At 42.4% G+C, this 27248-nt stretch overlaps 1 protein-coding gene across 5 annotated transcripts in view; it reads right to left on the reverse strand.

Moving 5' to 3' along the window:
* The window catches only part of LOC122537116, a 61773-nt gene extending 34525 nt beyond the window's left edge, over positions 1-27248 (reverse strand). For 3 of the 5 annotated variants that reach the window (XR_006308548.1, XR_006308549.1, XM_043670077.1), the window contains exons 1-7: positions 26906-27248; positions 14590-14838; positions 12089-12815; positions 9273-9433; positions 6425-6662; positions 2962-3183; positions 1848-2043 (exon numbers count right to left, since the gene is read on the reverse strand). Coding sequence is in view for 3 of the 5 variants with exons in the window: in XM_043670077.1 (XP_043526012.1) it covers positions 1848-2043; positions 2962-3183; positions 6425-6662; positions 9273-9433; positions 12089-12815; positions 14590-14817 (1772 nt within the window). In the remaining 2 variants the exon portion in view is untranslated. Of the gene's footprint in view, positions 1-1847; positions 2044-2961; positions 3184-6424; positions 6663-9272; positions 9434-12088; positions 12816-14589; positions 14839-15053; positions 15131-26905 lie in introns of those variants that run through there. The other 2 variants (XM_043670079.1, XM_043670078.1) reach the window with 2 other exon arrangements.

Below are 27248 nucleotides of genomic sequence, written 5' to 3' on the forward strand. Positions count from 1 at the left end.
ATACTAAAGATTCATAATTTCTACGAAACATGAAAAAAAAGTCTCAAGAAACATGGATCGAAAAATTAATAGTTTCAAAGTTATAAGTTATTAAGACTTTTTTTCATGCTTCGGCGAGTATTATCTGTCCTAGTAGTACAACGTATCGCAAATGAAACTACATTTCTCGAACGCTTGTCTCCCTTCGGAAAAATCGTAGAAATTTGTACTTTAGTGTGTTAAAATTTCCAACAACAAAATTGCAACCGCAACCGAGGGAAAGGAAATGACGATCCAACGAAATAACGAAATAACTCTACGTCTTTTCGAACAACCGACCATCGACGACCAGATGGACTCGAACAAATGGAGTTCTACTGTAGCCAATGAATCATTCGTGAATTCTCCTCCTCACCTCCTGCCACGGTGTCCAAACTGAAAAACCGAAGCGTAACGCTTTTCGAAACGTATTGCCGCGCGGCGTTGAGATCGATCGGTGAGAAAAAGCGGCGACCCGGTCAGCCGGCGCGCAATGCTCAGCGTGCGTGTCGCGCAATTCTTTCGCCGATTCGATCTCTCGTCACGCGAGACCGCGTTTAACACGAAGACAGAAGGAAACGAGAAGAAGAGCGATACGAAAAAGGAAAAAAAAAGGAGAGAGAGAAAAAAAATCGCGGGCAGTTTTTTCCGCGGCACGCGACCAAAGGAAGCGGGAAACGAAGCGTCGGTTCATCGACGCGTTTGCAACGATACCCCGACTCGCTCGCTCGCTCGCTTCTGATTTCCCTTCTGGCCTCCTCGGCCGAGTATTTATGAGCGCTGCCGCGCCGACACGCGACCAAATTCGTTGACCTACTATTTTGCACGTACATCCAGTTAGCGTGTATAGATGTACGTGTACGTGTACGTACAGCGGCTGATTGCTTTCCGGGTATAGAATATTTGGCTTTCGCTCGCGTCGCATGCGGAATGCCCGCGCGCCCGATTCTACCGTCGCTGACCCAATACCCTAGAATACGTTGTACCACGGGGAGGAGGAGGGGGGGGGGGGGGGGGGGGGGGGCAAAGAAGTTCGACGTCTTGCTAGGCAGAATGTAACGATCTAGACTGTTGGAGCGAGGGGGGGAGAGGGTGCTGTCGAAAGTTTGGCTTGCGAGGCCCGTTGCAACGCGACGAGGAAAGGATAGGGGGTGGCGATCGCGTGGATCGCAGGTATCGCGTTCTGGTTTTCGATTAATTTCCATCGAATTTTCGGTTAACCCCGGACGTAAATAGGATAGGCACGGCGCGATATCGGCCTCTGTTTACGCTTAATTCGATTATGCATTTCAGTGGGCCGCGGCTGCGAGAAACAGCCACGCTTTCTATATAACAAAGAGAGTACTGGAGTATCAATATTGGTAAAGTAGCGAAGCTTTATAACCTCTTCGTTTTGTTGAAAGCATTTTATCAACCGGATTCCACGGAAAATAGTGGGGGCGACCAGATACCTTCTACTTCCAATCTATCGTGTTAACCTTTTCGAACAGACTCTCTTTCTTTTCTTCGTCGCGAATTCTTCTTTTGCAACTGCAACGAGACATACACTGCAGCGAGGTTAGCTTGCGGTTTCGATGCGTCGATTTTGCACGGTGAAATGCGTTTCGTGCGCGCGATTGTGCACGGAAATCCACAGCGGAAAATGTAGAACACGGTGATATATCGCGTCAGCGAGCAGCAAAATCCCACGAACTAAATTCTACAGTTTGATGATTCGACGGTTCGGTTCAACGACACGTCGCGGATCCGATCTCGTTGCTGGCGAGAAATTTGTGCGTTGTTGTGGTTCGATCGTGATCGGCGGTTTCACGCGATTGACCATGGCTTACCTTTCTGGTAGCGGACACGCCAGGATTCTGAAGGACGCCAGCACGGTTATCACGAGCAGCGTGATCCCAAAAGTGACGTATATCGCGACCAGATGTACCAACGAGAACAGATAGAGATTCTTGTGACAGTAGTCGTTCGGAGTGTGCAGTAAGAACGTGTACGGTGGCCACATGATGTGAAGTATCCAATAATTTCCTGGAAACAGAGGAAAGATCGAGTAGGAGGATCGGTGGTATGAAAATTTGTAACAGGATCGTGTCGACAGATGGATCGTTGACGTCTGCCTCGTGTCGGGCACATAATTTTTGTAAAATTAAACGGGCAGTTTCAGTTTCGTCCGCGGCGAATATTTTCCCAACGTCAAAGAGTTTACTACCGTTTGTGCGGTAACGAGCGAGATTGTGTCATACCCGAAGCAACTCTACTTGGTCGCGAATACGAGCGAGCACGTTCAAAGCTAAAGGCTTGTTACTTTTTTAAACGGATATATAATTACGTTTGCAAACGTACGGCGTGCGGCGAGTGGTTTTTGTAACTAGGCGAAAATTAGGTTGGCATCGGTGCCAGTTTTACCATCGACGTCCGGACGCGAATCGATCGTTTCTGCTCGCTGCATCGTTTCGCGCAGTTTAAAAAACACGGTGCGACGCGATGTTCGCGTAATATCCGCAAGAATCGAATTTTTCGACATTCGAGCCTTTTTCTACCAATCGACGATTTCCCTCGTCGTACGAAAATAAGTCGAAATTTCTTACTCCTTCAATTTATCACTTGCTGCTGCTTCTATTTGTTTCTTAATAATAATAAAAAAAAAGAAAGGAAGGAAAAATTCATCGAAATGCAAACCCAATGAACATAGGAATTAACAAAATTGTTCATACGTGCGTTATAACTAGAGCACAGTGGAAATTGGAGATTCGAAGCACGCTACTCGGCACTCGCGATAAAACACGGGAACGATTAAACACAGTCACGTGATCGATCCCCCCCGCGAGAAATAAACTCTCTCGCGAGATAAATGTTATACCAGTACCGTCTATAAAGAACCTTGGTGTTTCTCCGCCGTGTGTATGCACGTAGATCCTCAAATTTTCGAGTTTTCTACCGACTTACCCATCACGAACCATCCCAACAGGAAGCACGATAAGACGATGATGATCAATTTTCTGAAAGAGATTTGAGGTCTGGTCGAGGGAACGGAGATCATTTCTGGTCTCCTTGAGCGTATCTGCGAGTAGATAAGCAACGCCATGAGCATGCTTCCAAACGTACCGCCGATCACCATGTACATCGGTATTCTTGGCTCCCTCGGGCAGTCTTTCGAGAAATTCAAGCCTGAAACAAAAACCAGGACAAGTCGTTCCGTAAGTGGAAAATGCGAATTTTCGACGCAAGTTCTCTCTCTTTCTCTCTCTCTCATCCTCACTTAATCGTCTAATCGGTTTTCTGTTTTCACGTTTTCATTTACGGTCATTACGAGCAAACACACCGGTTGGATCGATGTCAAAAAGTTTTCGCACCGACTGCCGTTGAATAATGCAATGGTAATGACGTTGCCTGACTTCCACTCACTGTGTCACGTCCTATTTCGATACTTAACTAAGGGTAACGTGACATGCGAACCCTTGCACGCTTTTCATCCTTGCCCACCGTCGCCTCTTTCCCAACCTACGATTATTTATCAGCAATTCCGTAGGCAAGACCTGCGAGTGTCGAGCCACTTAGCAGACTTTCGATCAACCTTAAACTTTTCTGAAATTCTTTAACGCACCGCGTTTACGATTTTAAAATTACTAAAAATTTTCTCTTACACGTCACGATTTTAATTAAAATGAAACGGTGACAATTAAAGCGGCACGACAGAGGCAAGCGAGCATGATCACGATTTTAAATCGCGATCGAAACTCACGATAAAGTCGACGTTGCGCCCAGAGCTCATGCACGTTTTCAGTAATTGCAAAAAACAAAGAAACAGAAACGGGTCATTTTCGTTGGACAGCGGTCTGGCATTAAGCATTCTACCGTAGTCGAAACGCAAGACGTTAAAATATTCACTCTGCAATTAATCTCTTTCTATAGAGAAAGAAACTCACCCCCTTAACCTGGCGTAATTTCACCATCCATCTCGATGAATTTCAGCGAAAGTATTCCCGCGGTTCTCTGGATAAACGTTGCTTCGTCGACCAATCAAAAAAAGAGATAATACTTGGAATCGATCGACGAGCGAATACATCGCGCAGATGCTCGTCGGATAAGCAAACGGTTTCAGATGGTTTCAGTTATCGTGTCGCGACGTGGCAATAAATTTTCCCAAGTGCACACACACACACACACACACACACACAGACATGCAGTGTGGAATGTTGAACGTTGAACGTTAGTAATTCTCCCGTTTCTGCGAACCGGCCGCGTAGACTCTTTATCGATTCGAGGAACGAGTTCTATACGCGACGAAGAGGTGAACGCGCTGTCCCGGCTGGCTCGCGCGAATCCATTCCCGCCGAGAAACGCGGTTTTGTATCAGCGAGGAACTCGCGTGCTGTGGTGGTAACGTAACGTGAGTGGTGCGGCAGCTCGCGTGCCTTAAAACCAGGCAGGGGGTCAATTAGCTCGAAAACGATGCCCGCGTTTCACCGAGTCTCGGGATCTCGAGAGCGTGCCTCGAATCGCGTAATACCGCGTTTCGTGACGTGGCGAGACCGAGAGTAGCCCGGTATCTGCATCTTTGCTTGCGTTTTGCTCCAAATTCGAATCTAACCGGCCGAGTTTCTATTATTCACCTTCGAGAATCGGCTGATCTGATGTTTGCCTTTCCCTTGATTGACGAGTCGGCAAACTGTTTGTTACGAATTGATTTAAACAATTAATTTAATCTTTGAGCGGTAGCAGTTGACAGTGATTTAGTTAGGGGATATAAATGTGAACGCAAACGCGGAGGGGTGGGTTAGCTAGGTCTGATTTTTGATCGTCTCGTACCACTTGCATCAAATCGAACCGCACGGAATTGCGCTTATACGATAATCGTGACCTAGTCTAATCGAGTGGAATTAGCATCGCCGAAGTTAACAAGCTGCTTCATCAACGCGCTGCATTCCCATCGCATTAACGTCGGATCGTATGCAAATCGCGGCTGATACGATACGTCTCGTAAAACGAAGGCAATCTACGAATTAGGAAGTTTGTAGAGAAAAGAGAAATCGTTCGTACACGCTATCGGGTCGTAACAAGTGATTTACTCTCGACGTGAAAATCGAAGGATTCGAAAAATGCTGGTGAAATCCGTTGTCGCGAAATAAACACGAATTTTCGTTTCTCGATTACACGCGAAGATTTCGCGTGAAATTTCCAGCCATCACTATGGCTAAGTTAGAGCGAAATCAAGTGAAATCTTTTCAGATTAATGGATGTGGAAATCCGGATTGGTGATAACGTTACGGTAGCGATAGCTCTCCGAGTTTCGCGACTAATTTATTGATAACTGCTTGTAAGTCGAGTATTGATTCGACGTGAACACGAAGCTTTCTGAAACGCTGGTTTTCTGTTTCGTAGGTTGTACTGTTGTCTCGCGTTGTATTTTACAGCTTCTTGACAAGCTATTTACTGTCAGTTTGTAACAAAATTATATAATTGTTATTTTGTTGTTTTGTAATAGCAGTGTTCAGTTATTCGTTAATGCTATTTCACACACGTGTAAAGATTTAATTAGCTACGAAATAAACGGACGTGTCATTGGCTTGATTAAAATGAAAGGAAAAAGATAAATCGGACAGTTGTTATTTATAATAAACATACGCGTATTAATAAGCATATGCTGTATTATTAAATGTATTGTGCAAACTATATTGTACGAGAAACGAACACGATCTGTGATGGACATTTGATTCGAGTCTGTTAAGGTAACAAATTTATTAAAAATCCGCGAGACTGAGTCTCGTATGTTACATGTGTAAATGTTAATGTGACGATTAAAAAGTTCATCAATGTTTCCAATGTAATATTATTAATCTCTCGTTATCTATCGCGTACATTATATCGTTATCGATACGTTACCAGTAATAAATGCTTCGTTATCAATGTATGAGTAATATAGAAACGCCATTCGATCGTCAATTGATCAGCGAAACGTTCGTGCCTCTATGAACGTGACGTAGAAGAGTGTTAACGCTGTTAACACTAAGTGGATTCACTTCTATTAAAGTAATTTACAATTTAACATCATAAATTTATAATTTAATTCATAAATCAACTGAATGGAACGACCATTATTATTTAAGATATGCACAAGCGTTCTACTTAATACTTGGCAATCTTTCAAGTCTACGTCAAAATTGACCTCGGAATTGAACGTTCGACATTAAACGTGTCACTCCTTTGTGAAAATTTAAGGTTATTAATAACAGTTATTGTATCGATCAATCAATATATAATCAATTAATATAATCAGGGTATCAATTAATTTATCCATTTCAATTAGAACCACATCGACAAAAATTGCGCCATCTTCGTGTTTGCGAAACACGTGCGAAAGCGTATCGAAAATTCCGTGAACGTGGCCATTAAAACTCTCTTTACTCACCGTAAATCAGCATGAAAACCGGGACCGTGGACAAGCACATCAGGCAAACAGTAACCACTCTTGTTCTACAGACGACCTTCAGCCCCCGGAACACAAAGTCGCAGATGTTGCTCGCTTCGAGATTCGCGTCTTTCAGTTGAAACACCACGGAACCGTAGTTGGGATTCCTGTTCTCCATCGTGTTCTCCGGTAATTTGGCGCCGCTGGTGAAAAGCCGGCGCGACTCGTCGCCTGAAAACTGAACATCAACACGAACGTTTACGTTGATCGACTTCCAACCGTCCTAATCCCCGTAACGTTAATGGAAGTTCTATGAGAAACCTTCGAGTTCGATTTCAAGGTTCATGAGCTTTGCCGTCTCGCTCAGAGGGAAAATCGAAATGATTTCCGATCCGGTCTGAGGGCGAAAAAGGGGCAAACTCGAGTGTTAGAACAGCAGCTAGATAAGCCGCAAGTCTCTGATTTCGAGCTAGAGAAAGCCACAATCTGCCATGATCGGATCAAAGGTCGTCGCATGTGTGTCGGCAAGTCTTTAAAGATTTTGTGGAATTTACTAGGTTATTTAGGTACTAGAATTTAGTGGTTAGGTACTAGATCCGTGGGGCCCAAGATTTGATTTAATTTTCTAGGGGATTGGAGGGGCAGTTGGAGAATGAGAAAGAATTTTTTGCATTCCTTTAAATAAAAATTCAACTTTCAAATTGTTTTCTTTCTAATTTGGACGTCGTGTTTATTGGAAGCTTGTATAGACCATTAACCTTGAAGTTAATGGCCTTTTAGGCTTTCGGAAAAAAGTAAAAAATTCACTTTTTGAATAATAAGAATTATGTGTCATAGGATTTTAGAAATGCTTAGATGGAGAGTTGGGAACCACTATACTAGACTTTGTGGAACTAGACGATCAAGGTCAATAATCGTTGTCCTATGGACAGCGATGAATAATAAAGAATTGGAGGCATTTTGTCACTCGAATACGATAATTTGACAACATTCCAGGTTGAGAGAAGAGTTTCAACACCCTTTACATTTGCTAGCCTTACGTAAGTAGTAATGGCACGCGAATGGTTGATCTCGATCACTTGTTTTAATATGTCCTCTTCATTTTCTTTCTGCTACAATGCCACGTGACTCAATTTGTAAATGTGACTTTTCAAAACAATATTCCTGGTAGTGCCAGAATTTCGTTCCCCGGTTTATTTCTGTTATGTGCTGCATGTGATTAGTGATAATTGTAATTTATAATGAAAACGTTGTTAGCGAGCCGGCAGTAAACAAAACGAATTCATTCATAAACGTGAATAAATATTTAAGTTCGATTTTCTCGAGAACGAAGGCTTTAATGAAACAAATTTTATTCTTTCTTTCCAGCACATTTTTACACGTAGAATCACTTTGCAATGGGCCTTTCATGAATCGCGGGATATCTTGTATATTTTGATCGATAAAACATTTTTTAAAGCGAGTAATATGACGTTTCTTCAATCTTTTCTTCACTAAAGCTGAGGGGATGAAATTAGCGATACTTTTCTCAATAATCTAAAAATTCATCTTTCCACGTATTAATTTTTTTCGACGAAAAATTTGATAAAACAACGATTAAACATCTCCGTTGCTAAACTTTCAAAGTAAGTGCACCAATTGTTTCGGATTGAAAGAGCGATTCAGTTTTTCGAATGAACGTTAAAAACTGATTAAGGGGAAGAAATTTGGTCACTTTACCCTATTAAGATGGAAACTAATAAGATGGTTAGGATAACTTTGAAGTGTCAGCTCCGACCAATTCCAATCTTAGCATTTCGTATTCTCATCTTTTGAAAATCGTACAAAGAGAGAGACTCCAATCGAGAGAGGCGAGTCTCACGATTTTAAATATTCAGAGGGCGCGAGAGATTTCTGGGGTCACCTTCGCGTTTCGGTTCGCTCGGGCAAGTCTGTTGAGCTTCGTTGAGAACGATCGCGCGAATTCGTAGCTGTAAAGCTACGTCGTTTCGATCCAACGGGGTTAGCTGTCTGGGTCTTGGCTGCTTTTTACGAGCCAGCTATTTCTTTGGCCCCTCCTGGGGCTGTTTCCACTCACATGGCCACGGGGCAGTTCGTTATATCGTAAACATTCTCGGTCGACGTGATAGGACAGTCGATAGAAGAACGCGATAGGGAGGAAAATACGCGGCCGTATCTTATAGTGATATCGCGAAACGTATCGTGTTGGACGACACTTCGAACTCTCTGGATACGCACAGTTCTCGTTAATAGAATCTCGTCGATAACAGTATTGACGACGAGCGGAGAAGGAACGATTTCGGTCGGTTTTAAATTAGTCCGCTTTGTGAGACACTTTACTCTCGTATACAGACTTTCGTTGATACTTTTCTTCGAACGAACGCCCTCTCGTAAAAAACAGAGAGAAATAATTTCAGAATGTGCGACAAATTCTGCTTCCGCTCTCACGTAACAATGTTTGTCGACATGGTGAAATTGCGTTGAAAAGAAAAAAAAAAAAAAAAAAAGAAAGAAAGAAAAAAAAATTCGTATCTCGTCGAGATGCGAGACAACGAATAGGAACAGGCTTCAGAAATGAATCCGTAGGAAATGCTTTCAAAGAATTGCAGTGTTAGCTTGCACTTTGTCCAACGAAATTTCTCCGAGGGGGAAAGATGAGCGCAAGGCCTTGAGGCTTTCACGTGTACGAAGGTAGAAGATTACGGCGCATAAGAAAGAAACGCTTTACCCAATCTAGCAACGTTCCTGCCTTTTTTTTTTTTTTTTTTTGCTTTCGTCGTCGAATATTCCGAATAATAAATATTGGACGTTTCTTCTCTGTCTCAAAGGTGAATGAAAAATGCCATACCTGCGATACGGAGCTGCTGGCTCGCCTAGAATCTTCGAAGGTATTCCCTCCATATCCTAGATTGATCTGTACCCCGCTACCGCGGGACTTGACGCTTCCCGAGTTCACCTCCTTCTGCCGGGACGGCGACGAATTTCGATTCTCGTTTATACCTGCGCACACTTAAGAACATCAATTTTCGTTGCACTGTTTTCAAACATTTTTCCTTTAGAAATTAATTGAGCGATAATACGATTCTCTTTCATACCTGCATTGTTACGAAACAATTTTTCTTTTTTTCAGATAGAAATTAGTCGAGCGATAATACTAAGCCGGTCTATGATTCCTGTGGTTTCCACGAATGCGAGAATCACGAGCTTTGCGGAAAGAATTTCGAAAGTTTCTGAACGCTTTGCGCCAAGAATTCCGTTGCTCTCCACGCGAATGAATTTTGGAGTAAATTTTGCAATTTCGCGTGGCGTTGCGGGGAAGAGCTCCGTCAAAAATATTTCGAGGGGAGCGAGAAAGATGGCAACTTATCGAAGTAAGCCGGATAGTTTCCCAGAGAACGTCTCGAATATTCGTATATTTGTCGTATATTCGTTGAATTTACGACGCGAGCTTTTGGATTTATTGCAACGAAACAACGTCTGTCGTCGATTTCGAATGTTTCTGATGGAATGGAGTGAAGTTCTGCGTTTTAGCATTAACATAAAACGAGGGGATGAAAGCTGTTGATTGATCTGTGAATATAAAGTCGATAGATAGGCAAATACAATCTGCAATATCGCATAATCAATACAATGTCAAATCCGTGTGAATTTTTATAATAAATCGACAGCGAGTCGAACAGCGATGGACAGATAAGATAGAGATTTTGTATAAACAATCTGTTAATTTCACGGAGAAACACAGTGCGATCGGGTTCAGACATCACGGTTCAAAAAACACGAGCAATTTCGTGTTGAATGGTTCGACTGTTTTCATCCTGAACATGGGTCGCGCGACAAAATCCAGTTATCTGTAAGCTCGTCGTTTCCATGCCAATGAACTGTAGGTTCTTATTTATACAGATTTGTCGACTGGAATCTATGGAGGTAAAGTCGATTAACAAGAACGACGCGCAATCTTTGACATCGATTATAATTTTGTCAAATGTCATTCGACGCAATGTTTTGAACAGCAATGTCTTAAAATTGCTCTATTGTTCTTTGTCTCCAAGTGTAATTGATATTATCAACGCGCGTTCAACGTTAAATTAAATTACTTTATCGTTTCGTATATCGCTACGTCGAATCCTCGTTGTGTCAAGTAACAATGGATATCCAAATCACGACGTGCCATAGGGATAAATTACCCTTATTAGTCAAACTATCTCGACGATGGGCTTCGCACCTCGAATTCATACGGTACCAATTCGACGCTGCACCTTCGTCCCCTTGATCCGAACGTTGCCAAGTACACATTTGCAAGATTGGCTTAACCGGCGTAATGGTTCGCGGTTGCGCGAAAACTGATCAAGCCTCGCGATTCTAATTCGATCCTATCCCGACTCCAATAATGGCTGTAATGGCCCCGAGACGATCGCACGCTATTATTAGTTCATCGGGAGATCTCGTTTTAACACGAACGATCGTCTCGAGTGTCGTTTCTTCCCCTGTGAACGAATCCTCGACGTCAAGTTTGCAATCGAGTCAGTCGAGTCAGTTTTTAGTAGGAAAATTTGACACTAGTATCCCTGTTAATCAACGAGCGATCAGGTTCGCTCGGCGTAAGTTTCTTGGTTTCCACGGCGGTGGAATCAACGATCTGTGAAATTACTCGGCAAAACGAATGAAATCTACGGCCCCCTTGAGATGTCGCGTCGGATTAATCGGTAACGAGCGTCGAATTGCCACGAGACTCCAGATTACGAGGGATACGTAATTCAATCACGTTCGCTGGAAGGCGTACACGTCAACCTTACAGCCGCTGGATTCTGGATCAGGAGAGAATTAACGTGATTAATTATTTCATCGAATGTGGCATCCGCCGCGGCGCACGGTATCTTTAACGCCGTCGGGAACGAGTTTATGTACGCGCGAGCCGGTTTTCATTTTCACGGAATGGTTCTCTCGCAAGCGAGACGCATAGGCGTCGCATGGCTTTGATGCTATCCATTTTCGAACATATTAAAAACGTAACTGCCTGGGTAACGACGTTATCCATCGGCCATTTAGAAGATTGCGAAATCTCGTTGCTTTTACGTTATCACAGGGCTCTATTGGACTCGGCTTGTACACAGTTACTAGCAAAATTGTATTCGTAGACACCTTATAAAACCTATCTCTGTTCGTTAACGTGGATAACGATAGCTAATTCGTACGAAAAATCGTGTTATTTCGCGAAATAGAGATGAAAAAAAGAAGAAAAGAAACTAAAGGTATTTGTAATAAGGCTGTTACTTCAATTCTTTCTGGTTGTCGCGATATTACTTCGTGGGAATGATCGTTCGGCCTTGAAACCAACTCTTACTTAGTCCTCTTGGTTGGCAAAAAGCGCGCTGACATCGCGATGGAATTTCGTTTTCGAATATAAAAACTCATTACAAGGTACAGACGAAAGCTTTCGTGACCGACCCGACGCGCTTCGAAATTACATAGAAACGATTATCCGATGGGGAGACCTAATTATAAAGAGTATTGGTTTTCCATTCCTATCTCCGTTCCGAGATCGAATTCCAGTTCGATCAGTTATCGACTCGATCCTCGGCGTTGTATATCTCGGCGGTGTACCGATCGGATCGGTAACTCATAATCGGTGAGTAGCATTCTCATCGGGGTAAATAAACTGCTTACCTTGATCGGCGGACGCTCTTCTCGGATCCTGCGCCACTAGGCTCGCCTTCATGGCTCTTCTGTCTTGCAGGCCGCCGAGGCTGCCCCTCGGCGTTCTGTCGATCGTGTCAGGATCGATACTCCGCCGCGGACTTCTCGCCTCCTCTTCGTTAACCAAGATCGATCCTCTGGGCGTGTCGTTCACGCCGATGCTACCACGCGAGGATCTGTTCACCTCGTACGGGACGATTGAACTCCTCGGGCTCTGGTTCAAACACTCCGAGGCTATTGAGCCTCGCGGGCTCCTCTGGGGACTACGGTCGACCAGTTCCATGTTGGTGATGCTTCCGCGGGGGCTTCTCGAGGAATTGGGTATCAATGAGTGTCGAGGACTACGAGGTGGCGGGGGATTCCCATTCTCGGACATGAGCGACGTCCTCGAGCTGGTCAGGGGAACGAGGCTGTTCCTCGGGCTTCTGTTGTGAGCGAGTGAGTCCGGTATCAGGGAATTTCTTGGGCTGAGAGGTGCCTCCGGGACCAACGAGTGTCGCGAGCTGTACAACATGTCCGGCGCCAGACTGGCCTCGGGGACCAAACTGTTCCGAGGGCTTCGAATTCCGTTTCGCGGTGTTCTGTAGTAGTCGTCCGGAACCAGGGAGTTCCGCGGGCTTCGACTAATCTTCTGGTTGAACGCGTTCCGCGTATCGCCATATTGATCTCGCTCCAGCACAGGCTTGTGGTTGATAGCCTGAAAGGTCAGAAGGAACACCCCCGAAAGAGCGATGAAACTTTGTAACAGAAAATCGCGGGTAATACTTGCAATCTGATCTGACGAGGGAAAGTTTGAACATCGGCGGGCAAAGAATATTCCAAGGGATTCGGATCGAACACCATCTACGATACAGTACGATATAAACGTGTTCCATTTTCCAGTGTCGCGAGTTTCCAATTTTTCTTCAATTTTCTAACCGATTACATTGCAAAACGTAACGGGACTGTAACGTGGGAAGGAAGTGGACACGTTGTTCAGAAATTATTCCCGAAGACATGGTTCGCGGACACGTATTGGCACACGTCAAGCCCGCCCGGAATAGTTTTCGTCCTATCCCGCAAGACAGGCGAATTCCTGAAAAGTTCCAGAGACATTCTTCGCCTATGGGGCGTCCGAGTAATACGTTCCGCGATACTTTGAGCCTGGACATCGAAATGTCGATACTCCTTACTCGACGTCTACCGGTATCAATTGGGATTTTGTATCTTCTCGCTTCGAATCTGTGCCACTTGTTCGTATCGTGGCTCGACGGTTCAAGATGTGTAAAGCATCAGGTTGGCCAAAAAGTAACCGCGTTTCTGTGTCCAAACGAAAGGCGAATTTCTCGTGAGAAACTTTACTAGACGATATATTGATCATTCTATTTGATTATTTTTTCGTCAGGCAACTTTATGACTTCGCGTTCGAAAATGTTCTTACCCTTCTCGACGAAACGAAAGGTTCCAAATTGATGTCGTCAAAAAGTTCCAATTTGACATTGTAATCAATTCTGATACTGCCGTAGTTTGAAGGCGTCTTAGAGTAAGTTAGATAATTTTTTACGAGCTTGCACAGCGTTCTTTTCCATTTAAGTTAAGCGGCGTTGTTGATTACAAATGAAGAAAGAAGATAGCGGGAAATATATTGTATTATCAGTCGTTAAGAATCAACCAAATTTTGTTATATATAAATTGAAATAAATAGTCATTGCTATTGTTTCTTGTTAAATCTCGTAATATATTTGTGGGATGGGCAAATTCTGGGAAAGGGCCCAGAACTTTGTCCAGTGCCCAACAATTGCAGATGTCCCAAGTGATGTACCATAAACTGTAGAAAAAGTTAGACCTGGGACTTGGGATTGTTTAAGGCTAGCCCTCCAGGCCTAGCGTTTAAGATATTAAGGGTATGGATGCGTTTGTGTGTATGTGTGTATGAATGACAAATTTTGTGCAAGTGTCGAGAAGCCAGAGAGAACAGAGTGAGTGTCGAGAAGTCAGAGAGAAGACAGTGAGTTGAGAGTTGCAAGAGAGAGAAAAGAGAGTGAGTTGAGAGTTGCGAGTCTAGCGAGTTTAGCAATTAAGAAAATAGTGTAAAACGTCACTTTATAATCATCATTAAACAAATTTTCTTTTATTTAACCTTAAATAAACAACTATCCTTTAACAAAATTCCTACAAATTGGGGATTCAAGCCGGGATTCCTACATATTTGTTTAAAGGATGTGTGTCCATCTGTTAAAAAAAAGAAAAACGCAATTACTTTCTGACCAATCCAACATTTACACATCGTTTCGTGTTTCGAGTGCTCTCAAATTATGCTGAACTTATCTTACTGTCTAAATATTATGTTGAATTTATTTTACTAAGTCTAAATTATCGTTAGTATACTCGTGCGAGTATACTTTATGGCTTTATAGTATCCCACGGGTCATGCAAGTTTGGAGGAAGCAAGGGAATAATTGTAATAGATGGAATGATCAATCATGAACAACCTCGACGTCGTTGCCCATGTCGAGCGCGATGTCGGGCACGATGCTGCCCCGAGGCGAGCGTTGACGTTCCATAGTTCCTCGAAGACTTGTCGGTGGCAAATCGACAGGCTTGTCGGTTGCCACGCTGGCTCGTCGTCCTCTTGGTCCGGCGATCGGCGACGTGTGGCCAAGATTCGTCATGTTTCGCGATGCTCTACAGCGTCGCGATGATGTGCTCCGATGCAACATCACAGGGGCATGTTCTCATCCCTGAGAAACAGACGTGAAACATCTTTTTAATCGGGTGACATTTGACCGCGGTAATTTCTAGACGATCCACTACACGTCTCTCTCGAGTAATTAAAAATTCTCGGACGAGAAGTTTTTAAAATAATTAAAAATTATTTCTAAATGTTTACTTCCAACTTTTAAAGTAATTGAAAATGATTTCTAATTCATTTTAAAATAATTAAAAATTATTTTACGAGAGAACTGTTTCAATTGAAACGGAGGGTATCTTTAGTCTCTTTCAAATGATTATGCTCCCAGCAGTCTTCAATTACTCAACACGTTCAACGAATGATACTGAAAAAAATTCTGACAAGGGAACCAAGCCGATTTTGATGAGATTTGGCATAAACGTAGCAATATTCTTCAAAAACATATTTGATCTTTATTTTCTTTTTATCGACAATCACCAATGTTAAAGAGGTGAAAACTATCCTCAAAGTTGGTGGTGCTAAACATATTTCGTCAAATATCTCGGAAATTGTTGGAAATACCGTTCCTGTGTACATTGATGAAATTTGTGTTTTCTAACGACAAATTTAATGGTGTATATCCCTTTGTTTAAACAATATATTTGAAAAACCATATTTTTTAAATAAAAGATTTTACAAATGAATGGTAATAAATTTTCTTGAACATTTGTTTATGAAAACTGTATATTCAAACACAAATTACGGATAAAATTGAATCTTGATTTTTGCGTTGTAGAAAAATTCATTCCTTTCAAATCTTTCTTACTGGACGTGGAAAGCAGTGTACAGATACGAGTAACTAGACATTTCACTTTTACGGATATTGGTTGTCAGTAACAGCGACAAAAATGTATGTTCCGAATGTGAATGAAGAAAAGAATGACACGTTAAGTGATACGGTGCAGAAAAGCTGTATCATTTGATCAATCAAATGTAGGCAAACATTCACGGGCAATGCATATATGCACTTGTCTCGTTATTTTCACAATTAGATAAAATAGTTCCTCCAATTAAAATTATTAGACTTTTTTCAAAAGCATTGCAATTGACAAATTGTGAGAGAAGAATTAAGAAAACTCTGACAATGAGAAACATTCGCGTCAATTAAATTATGTTTGCTCCATCTTTCGATATTGATTCTATCATCTAGCGATTCTGTAAGGTTTACTTTTGTACAAAATCACGCTCCTTTGCGAATAATTTTTGCACTCGAAGAAACTCGAAGCCGTTTGAAGCGATCGGTACGAGGAGACGCAGGCTATTCGACGAAATTTCGAGAAACAAAACGAAAAGCTAATCAGCGTGCTCCGCTTCTTTCGTCGAATATTTCTGCTCGGCCAGCATGCAAAGTGTCCACGAGCACGAAACTACGCGGTCCTCGGTGTATGCTTAGCCTGGCTAGAGGAAAAGATAATCAAAAGTATGGAATCAATTCCATGCGCAAGGCGCAGGGCACGCCAGGTACGTAATAAAGATGGCTTTTATGAAGATGACCCAGATACGTACGCGTCGATGTATGCGATATAAAACTCGTCGGTTTCGATTCCTTGCTCGCGCGATCGCGAATAAATTTCATTCGCGAAGAACGCGCGAGGAATTGGTAAGCAATCCGAACGATCAAACGCAAACGTGACTGATCAACAGGAGGAAATGGGCCAATTATTATATTTGATAAAAGCTACCCGTTAACCACCGAACGAGTCAAATAACGAATTTTCACGTAGTCGCGTGATTCTCTGATTCGTTCTGCCGAACGAAACGACACGATTGTCTGTTTATGGAAATCGACGCGTTGAGATGGTATATAATTTCTAAATTACCAAAGATAATTCATTTTAACTTTCAACGCTGCAAGTGAGTCGATGACTGTGCACAGAGTCAGAAAATGATACTTTAAAGTTGCAATGATAGAAACACAGTAAAGTGTTCTTTTTTCTGTTTTTGTATTCGATTCAGACTGAGATACGCGTGGACGAATCTTTGGATGTGACGATGTAACGAAGTGGCACACGCGAAAACGGAGCTTTCTTTCCTAGGGAAATTGCATTCCGTGCCGGTCATTGGATATTTAATAACCCGGCGCTGCCAGCATTAAGCCTGACAGAGGATGCGCGGTCGCTAGTGTAATTAATGTTCCCGACGCTGCCGGGGAAACAGCAATGATTTACGTAAATCTGTGACGGAAATTGCGTGCCATCCGTTGCGTAATCTCGTAACTTTTCTCGAGTATCGTCGGAACGGTGGCGACGTTGTGCAGCGAGTATGGTTGAGGGAAGAAGAGAGAAAGAGAGAGAGAGAGAAGGTGATGCAGTAATTCACTCTTAACACGTGACTTGCCAGCGTTGAACCGCTTGAATACGAATCGAAGTTGATGGCTCGTGAAATCGAGGATTAAAGGACGCGATCGTTTTTGGAACACTCGTCTGCGACGAGATTACATGTTCAGGTGATTTCTTCGGATTCTTTAATCTCTTGCGCTGGAATGACGTGCCATGCATGAGAATTTTTTGTTCCAACATTGTAATATCTTCTCAGTTTTAAGTACACTTAAGTAAAACAAAATAGGCGAAACAAATAGTGAATTTATTACTTCACAATAATTTCTATCCAGTGATATCACACCGACAGTGTTCAAAAAGAATGCGACGAATTATTGTATACGATTTGGTCACTCGTTATGGTCCGCAATCAGTTGCCAGCGCAAGTGATTAAAGCAAAGTTTGAATTGCTAATTGGTCAAGTGCGGTACAATTAAGCGTATCGAGAACAACGTTGCGGAATTTAACGAAGTTGTTGCACATCAATAGCTTTACAAGTTACTACCGCAAATATATTACACATTCGATATAACGGATGAATCGAAATTATACAAGATTCGTATTCAAGTGTGTTGATTATCTTTGTATCGCGCAAGAAACAAAATAGAATTTTCAGAGTAAAAAATGGAATTGTAAAAAGCGGTGGAAGAAATCTGAAATTTGTAACTCGTTAACTCTGTAAGAGCTCAGCGTGGATCAAGCGTCCAGTTTTTCACTTCGTTTCACATCGTTAACGCAGGAAACGTGATTCGATCCGCCGAATCGTTAACGGGTCGTTCATTTCATACTGACTGCTCCAGATGGGACAAGTATTCGAGCAATTTTCGAGTCGTTAACCACGCGCGAGGTATGAAATTAAACGACGTCTCGATTCAATTATCATTTTGTAATGATAAAACCGCCCTCCTGAGGCAAATAGGAAGAAAAATTTCAATGAATGTCAGAGAAAAAATTGAAACTCGAGCATATCTTGAATTATAATATAACATAACCCGCGGATAATTCACGGATGACACTGCAAGATTACACACGAAACTCTGAGTTCTGTTAAATTTCGCGGAAGCTGCTCGATATGAGATTAATGAGACTAAAGTTGAAAGGACAAATGGCTGGGTCAACGCGAATGTTGACAACATCGATTTGTCGCTACGTTGCAAATAACATACGTTCGGCACGGAAATGGTATATTACGTGATTAAACTTAAACATAGATCGATTACTTTATCGTACGTCTGCTCTCTACTTTTATTTCACCTTCTCCATTTCGTTAATCGAGTTTCTACTTTCTCTCTGCAAGTAATATTTTTATGAAGGCAACGATAATCGAGAGAAAGTCTCATCATATATTTCTAACATCAAGACGAATACTTAACGATGGTGCAGTCTATCGAAGAATAAAATATGCAACGAATGAAATATCACTTGATAGTCTATTGAATAATTCAATAATTAAATGAAATTTCCGAGGAGTATCGAGTTCAATAGTGAGAACTTAATTGCAGACCAAGGCACGAACGAAATTCCTGTCGCTCCATTGTCGATACAATTCTGCGTAAATCGATTCCTACGTACTTGAAAATCACCGGACAACTTGTTATTACAAGTCTCAAATATCCCAACCATATCGTAAGTTTTAATTTGCGAACACCTCCAAGTTCCACCAATTTTTTGCGCCATTTCAATCCAATCAACCGTGTGATCCTTTTTGTGGTATTAATGATATAATATGCCTCAAAAATCAAGTTCGTATCTCGGCAGTATCATCTTGGGATTAGCAGGGGAGGGATTTAATCCACGGATTAATTACTCTGCCTTTTTGTTAATCTGAAATCAAGGGGCCAGGGAGATCCGCTGGATCTCGTCGGAAGTTGTTGAAAGAATTTTCCAGTCTTTTGGGTTTTAATTTCGAGTAAACTTTGAAAGTTTATACACTCGCGAATGCTTCTTCTTCCACGATTACTGTACATTCAAGAATCGAGGCTTTTTCTTTTTCTTTTTCTTTTTCTCTTTTTTTCTTTTCTTTTTCTTTATGAAGGGATATCTAACACGATTATTTCACGGGAGGAATTCGATTAATCTATAAAAGGATCAGCGCGATCGTCCGTCATCCTACGCTCATCCCACGGATAGGTTTCTTTCGCCGTTTTTCTGAAATCCACTTGTCTCTGTCCGTGGCGGAGGGCTGACGAGGGAAACGGACCGAGTTTAACGGCACGGAATCGGGGCCAATTTCGGCGAGCTTTCGCCGCGCGTGCTAGTCCGCGTGACTGTTCTCGATTTATATTGCTACGGGATCACTATGAAGACGGATTTTCACAGCCGGATTTTCGACCGTCACGAAGGAGGGGATAAGTGCGTTCCAGACGAAATGGTGGAATGAATGATCGGCGTGACGTGTGAAAAACGATCTTTCACGAAACTCCAATCTTCGTTAGGATGAAGAAACGACGTTAAGATGAAGAAACTTCTTTAGAAAGATTGATATATTTCACTGTCACAGATATCGACAGATTCGTTTCTTTATGATGAATTTCTTTTTTCATTTGAAACGAATATTTCCTCAATGAATATATTAAAAAAAAAAAGAAGAGTAGTGCGTAGGCTTTGATAGTCCAATCAGTTTCATAAAAGTCAGTTTGAGACGCGTTGTGTCAGCCTCGCAAGGTTGTTAACAAAAAATTTCTCATTTTCGAACGACGAGTGAACGAGATTTGCGAGAACGAGTTCCATCGACCGATATTTACAAAGCTGAGGAACTTTGAGCACGAATTTCGTAAATGCACGTGGCGAAGATCATCAGGAAGGGATTAGCGGTTTTCGCTGGGTGTTGAGGACAGTCCTGGTTGTCCTCCGTGAGGAAATTGCTTGAGAAATGGAATTGGAACAAGGAGGATGTAGACTGACTGGCTTCTATCTAGTAGGAAATTTATTCCGATGGCTCCTGATGGAAATGAACGCCTTCGACTAGGCAAAGATTTCAACTTCTCGGCGAGATAAAGTCTCGATCGAGCACTGCATCCGCGATGCTGCCGATGAAAAATTTGGTGCGAAACTTTCGACCGGTTTGATGGAATTTATATCGAGAACAAGCGCGGCGTCGTTAACGATAACGAAGTCTTGCCCGCGAAGTTTGGCAGCTATTCTCCTTTCGAGCGACGGAAGATAATTGATTCTTTTCGAGCCGAGAGCAAGATAAAAAAAAAAAAAAGGAAAGCAGCATTTGGTCGTTAATTGCTTTAACGAGCGATCCAACGATCGATCAACTGGATATTTTACGTTCTTGATAAACTTTGGACCTTGGTATGAAAAACTACGATCGATAATATTCTGATATAGATTTGTCTCTGGAAACAAACTAACAGGAGGAATAGCAAGAAAAGAAAAACTTTTATCGTCGAATGCCGTGGCTTCCACGCTCCACAGGCAGTATGATTCGAGAACGAGTTGTAACAGTGAATTTTTTGCGTCTCTTGGAATAAAAGTTTAACTTTCTAATTGTTTCCTTTCATGGATGTCATGTTCTTTGGAAACTTGTTTAGACCTTGAGAGGTTAACGGCCTTTTGAGACTTCCTCCACGTGAAAAATTCATTTTTTGAATAAGAATTATGTGTCACAGGGGAAAGAAAAGAAGGAAGAGCAGATTAACGCGGAGGCGCATAGGCGTGTTGCCGGATATTTATCGGATATTTCTCCCAGAAAAGGGGAGAATGCTCGTGATTCGTGACAATCGAATAAAGTCGGCGCGTGCGAGCGAAGGCCACAGGCAATCAGCTGAAGCTTCGAGCGCTTCATCTGTTAAAAACGTCCAAATGCCATTCTCCCTTTTCAAATGGCTGACGGGGCGACGCGCAGAGATTTCCTACTAAAAAAAAAAAAAAGAGAAGAAAAGAAAAAGCCTCCGGAACGCATTCATTTAATTTTACGCCGGCAGTTTTAATCCGGTTGAAATGATGAAAGATGCCTATCGTGACGTAAACTCTATTTATTTCCTCCTGGTTCGCTGCCGCGGAAGCTGAATGTCGCGTCAGTCGGGATATTAGCAGGTTCTTATACGTTAAACTGACGGACGTTGATTCGAATCGTTTCACAGGTGAACGCGTCGAGGAAATTCCCGGCCTTATATCCGTTTGCAGATTCTCGTCGCTGCAAGTCGCGCATTGTCTCGTAAAAGTCGAAGTTATCTCGATGGATCGGATTCTCCTGCGCGTAATCAGTAAATGGAGCGACTCGGAATCGTCGTTCCTGAAACAAGAATCTTTCCTCCTTCCTTTCGTTCCTCCCCCCCCCCCCCCCCTTCTGCTTTCACTCCGCGTTTCTTCTTTTTCTTAACGATGTCTTTGGAATAAAAGGTTGACGAAGCGGCATGGAAATTACGAGTTCGAGTCCTGTTATTCCCATCGAGTTAAAAAATTCGCCCTGTTTGTTACTTGCACTTGCATCAGCGCTGGAAATTTGTACGGATAGGTCAAATAACTACGCTGCGTTAATCCACGTGACGCATTTTTCGCTAGCGACGTATGGCTCACAAATAATACCGACGCTGTTTGTTTAAATCCTTTCGCTGCGACACACGGTGGGAGTTCAATCGCGACCTACACTGAAAACGATACAATTTTTCATCAGCGTGTATCTCTCAGAAAGTATGTCGATATAATCAAAATATTAACATTTACGCTAATTTACATCGAACCAATATTATTTATTTACTCGTTCGTTAGCACATACTAAAAATTTTATTCGCGCAAAGATGGTGTTGTCATTGGCGTCATGAAACAGCGAAAACAACACTGCCGAAGATGTATTTCTTCGGTTGGAAATTATCGCTTAAAAAGCAACGGTGCTTCGCGGAAACAGCGCGCCACCGAGCTGAATAACAAGCGATAAGGAATACGGGAATGCGTCGACACGCAATTACCTTAATAATATCTCAAGTGAACGGAGAACGTAATTACGCGGAGCCGAAACTCGGCCTTACTTCTGCGAAGTTTCCACAACGTTCCGAGGATTCTGGAATAACGAAATGCGCCGTAACTCCGTGAATTCCCCGTTGAATCGAACGTTTAGGCAACGCGAAGACGGAAAGTGGTGCGCGATGTCGGACTTGGGAGCGAGTCGTTCGATAAAGAACGGTTTAATTTACCGAAAGCGAGTGCTGTTAAGCTTCCGACAAAGATTAACCTGCTCATCGCCGTTAATTTCCCAAATGTTGAAAATCGAGCGAATAGAATGAACTCGAAGAGAAATGCGTATTTTATTCCTTTATCTTTTTTATTTCAGGAATTTTCATTTTTAGTATTCAAAATGACAGATGAAACATCAACAAATTATAATATTTAAATAGAGGGTGTTCAAAAAATGTTGGGGCGAAACGTGGACTATGTGTCACCGAGGTCAAAAAGATGAAGAAAGGTTCATATAAACTCATGTCCGAAAATGCTTTATTGAAAAGATACAAGCGCTTTTAGGGATATTTATGGGGTCATGCAAAAGAGTTGGTTCATAAAAATACGATAGAAACAGAAGATTAACTTTGGGAATGTATTCAAAATGCATTTACTATTACTTCCACTACAAATGGAATATTTGAAAGAGTTTGACAATCACTGATTCGACAAAGTCGAAGCCTGCATTCTTGCAGAAGGAGGAATTTTCGAACATTTCTTACAACTTTCACGATAAAATATAAATATCTTTAAAAGTTTATATCTCTTCAATAACGCACTTTCGGACAAAAGTTTATATGAACTTTCTCTTCATTTATTTGACCTCAGTAACACATAGTCTAAGTTTGGTCCCAATCTTTTTGGATCTGTATATCTAGAGCGATATATAGCACATTTGTATTTTCAAGTACGAATAAACCGTGAAAAAGGATGCAAATGACTTGCGCCATTATGGCAAATAATGAAAAGAACAGAGAAGGTTTTCGCTGCGTTTTCAATTAGTTCCGTTCTTACGTACGAGCGTCGTTCGCGAATTTTCGGCCAAAGAAAGAGAACCTGAGACGGGCGGGAATTACGTACAATGCAACGGTTGAACACGAGTTCGCCTACCGCACTGATTTGCCACGTAAAAACAATTAGGGGAAGGAAGGGTACGGCTCTGAACATCCGAGTCATGCTATTTGCTCGTGTACTAAAGTTTCTGAAATACAGAGCAAAAGCTGATGGGTCTGCAACGAACGTTTGTCGGCCGCTAATTGCGCAAGGATGGTGCAGGTTGAGTTTGCTTGCGTACGCAAGATTGTGCAGCACAATGCTCGAGAGATTCACCCTCTAACGTGTTTTAAACGCGAGTTTTACGCTTAATAATGGCGCTCCATCCGATTGTCCAAATTATTCGAGTTCATGAACACGATTACATCGACGTGATTCTCCTGTGCAGTTTAATCCCGAATTTAGCTACTTTCGGCCTTTTCGCAAGAAAGGAGAAAACACACGGGGAAAACAACGCTATCGATTATTCGTCGAAATAAAATAGTAATTTGTCAACCGAGAGCGTCAAACGTTACAATTCCGCTCGGGGTCAGATTTTAAGCTGCTTAAAACCAGAAAACGAGTGAATTTCAGTTGCATCGACGCATCGATTCCGCGTTTTTGCGTTTGCTACCTGCAAATGTAATAATACGCGACCGACTCTATACGACGTTAGCGGTCGATATTATGCATACAAAAATAGAACGTAATGCACTTATTTTATATTCCGCCGATTGGCGCGATGAAACGTCAACGAAAAATCGTGTCGCGGCGGCGAGGCGCGGCGCAGTAGCGTACGTCTTTCACGTGTCAGCCGGCTCACCGTGCTGCAAGACGTGCCCGCCGCGAATCGCGAGGTTGCTGGATATCATTTTGGATTTAAACGAGCTCGCGCGAATGAGACTGCGGCCTGGCTTGCGGCATACATACCCGTCTGTCCGGGCTTGCGACGTTTGCATGAACGCGCGCTGTCTTCCGAGCGAAAAGTTCCTCCGGCATATAAATGAAAAATTTCGCGCCGCGAAAGTGCCGGAGTCGCGCTTCAAACCCACTGCTCGTCCATAAAACAGCGGGTCGTAGAACAGCCAACAGATCGTGGAATGTTGAAATTAACGTTTATCACACGGGAATCTCGATGAATAATGGAATGCGTAGTTTTTTTTTTCGGCGCAACGTCTCGGAGAACCACTGCGAGAAGAACGACGCAAGATCGGTTACCGAACACGTCTTCAAACGTAGGTAAATACGATTCCGCGTACGAGGGGGTCGGAGGTTTCGAAATTAATGGAACGTACGCGGAACTGGAACTTTGACAATTATGTACACCGTGTGTTTCAAATTAGCCGAGTTATGCCGAGTAATACACATTTACCGAGAACCATAGTGACTAGCATTTCGAAGAAACGTACGAACATGTACATGTATAGAAAGAGAGAGAGAGAGAGAGAGAGAGAGAGATTTTGAAATTCGCATCAAAAAGAGGTAATGACGTTTTAAAGCTTGCTATGGAAAATCTTAGAAATCCTTGGGGACCTCTCAGTCCCCGTTCGTCGCGCACGTTCCACTCGATATTGCATTCGTGTCCTGGATGTTGATGAATGTTAATACCGAAGGTTCACCGCATCGAGTCTTTCACGGCAAGAGATGAAACAAAGTTTTGTTAATAGACTTTCTTTAAAAATACGTTTAGTAAAGGGAAGGAAAGAATTGAGTCCCTTTTGACGGGAGGATTGTCCATTCAGCGACATCTTCTCCGTCGTGACTCGTTTTTCAACGAACGTTAATTAATTGGTTAATTAAGAACCAAACAAAAACGGTGAAATTAATCCTACCTACATCTTCCTGACATCTATGAAAATGTTGAATTTTTTTCAAGGGCCAATTAGTTTGCTTCCTCAAATCATTATACGTGTATGTAATGTAATGATATATGTACATGTATAATGTACATGGTTTATATTTTCGTAAAGGAATATTTTCTAATATCGTTGATGGAAATGATATCTATATTAATCACCATTAACATCGTTCTTTTTGTAGAGCGACTAAAAAAAAAAAAAAAGAAATAGACGTTTAATTTCATCTGACAAACTTTGTCGCAGAGAAATTTTTACGACGGGAGTGTATTTCATTAAGAGAATCCTACCGAGATCCCGAATGAGAAATGCAAACAGCTGTATACAAAAAAAGGGAGGGGGGGAGAAAGTTGTGTTGCTCTTCTCAGAAGCGAATTCATATCGAACCAGGGGAGTATGATCAAAGACTCGCAGCCTGAGAGAAAAATTTGCGTTAAAAAAGAAAAAAAAAAAAAGAAAGAAACGAAGAGAAGAACATATAGAACACGATGTAGGGGCAGCGATTCAATAAAAGTATGCAGTGCGTTTTTCACGAGAGGCCAGGAATTTGCAATTAACGCGCGAGCATGGTACAAAAGAACGTGCATGGGTAAAAGTTAACAATAAACACAGCACGATTACCCTTTTGAAATCCGCGTGTTCCTTCCGCTACAACATAATTACACGGGTATACCTTTCGCCCTGCAAACGAAATTTTATTTACCCGATGCACATTCCCTGCGTGCGTTTAGCAATTAAATCCAATTAATCACCATTTCATTATTCGGCGAGAAAATTACAGCGAATGCGAATATTCTGCAAATTCGCTACAGCATCGCGAAACGAAACGAATTTCTCAGAATGAACCTGCCACGGTTTCGTGAATTAATTTGTGCATCCGTGGATTATATTATAATAATTCCTTTGATGAATCTACTTTGCTCCCCTCTCCCTTTATCTCGTGACGCGAAATTTTCGCCTGGCTTGGTTTGTCCTCTGCTCGCTCTATGCTCTAGACCGTTCTAGGGCCGCGAAAAGCTCACGTTCTTGACCTACTTGCGCGCCGAAATTTCTGTCCCAAAAATTTCCCATCCTATGGGTGAAACGAACATTCGCGATTAATGGAAATTAACATTAATTGGGACAAGGATTTTTATGAGCGTCAGGTACAACGTCGACGCTCCAAGCGTGTCTCTTCTGTTTACGTAATATCTTAAAAAAAAAAAGAAAAAAAAAGAAGAGGCTTTTTGCATGGGACAGTATCATACGGCTGGCGCTTGGCTTTTTTTTCCATGGAGCAGCTTGGATGAGCGTGTGGCTTGTCCCGGATTTTTCTCCTGCCGAGCGCCGAAAGAACGAGTTTAATCACGTCGGTGCTTTGCAGGCTGTTCAACCAGCTCGTTTGAATTATTTACTCCTTTCCGTTTCCGTTCTCGTGTCAATAGCATTCCCGCGAAAAGTCAACACCAAGTGTCGCTATTGTTACAATCGATCTTCTGTTCTATGTCACTGAAGCCATCCGTTTTCGACGTGAAACGTAGTTAGACCATTTAGAAATTGTCCCATTTGTAATCAAATCCCTCGCTCCTTCCTTTTTTTTCTTTCTTTCTTTCTTTCTTTTCTCTTCTTTCCTTTTTTTCTCCGAAAGAGAATGACGCTCTCTGTGTCACCTGACACGCTGGTCCGATAATTAAACGCGCGATTGAAACACGTACATCAGACGCGTATCTCTGCTCGGGACAGACAAACGAGGAATCGGAATTCCCAAAGGTGAAATTCCGAAATAACGAACGCGAGAACAACTGCCCGTTATGAGAGTCTCATTTGTCGACTGGCGATTGCTCGAACAACTTCCTGGCCGGGAAAAATCAATTACAGGCGAGAAAGAGGCATGCAGAAGACAAGCTGCTCGACGACGAGACGACGTGCCAAGTAAGTCGAGACTTACCTCCGTGTACGAGAACGGTGGTAACGTGTTCACGTCCACCAAGGAGTACGATCGCGAGGTGTCTCGCTTCTCCGTTGGTATCATATGTCAAAATGATCTTAGCTCACGGACTGGCAAAGGGATTTCTCGCGAACGGAGACGCACTGCCTCGGCTTTGCCTCGGGAGACGATCGAAAGTCGAACGAAACTAACTAACTTGCTGCCGATCGAAGATGAGATTTTTATTATTGGTGATTATTTTCTGTATCTATTCCCTTCTGGATTTTGACGGTAAGATATCTCGCGAGGTGGTTGGTTTGTTTTTATCTCGCGGTAGCCGGTCGCGGCGCAAGTTGTCGCAATC

This window comes from Frieseomelitta varia, unplaced genomic scaffold (genome assembly GCF_011392965.1).
Source record: "Frieseomelitta varia isolate USP_RPSP 00005682 unplaced genomic scaffold, Fvar_1.2 scaffold_886, whole genome shotgun sequence".
Lineage (NCBI taxonomy): Eukaryota > Metazoa > Arthropoda > Insecta > Hymenoptera > Apidae > Frieseomelitta > Frieseomelitta varia.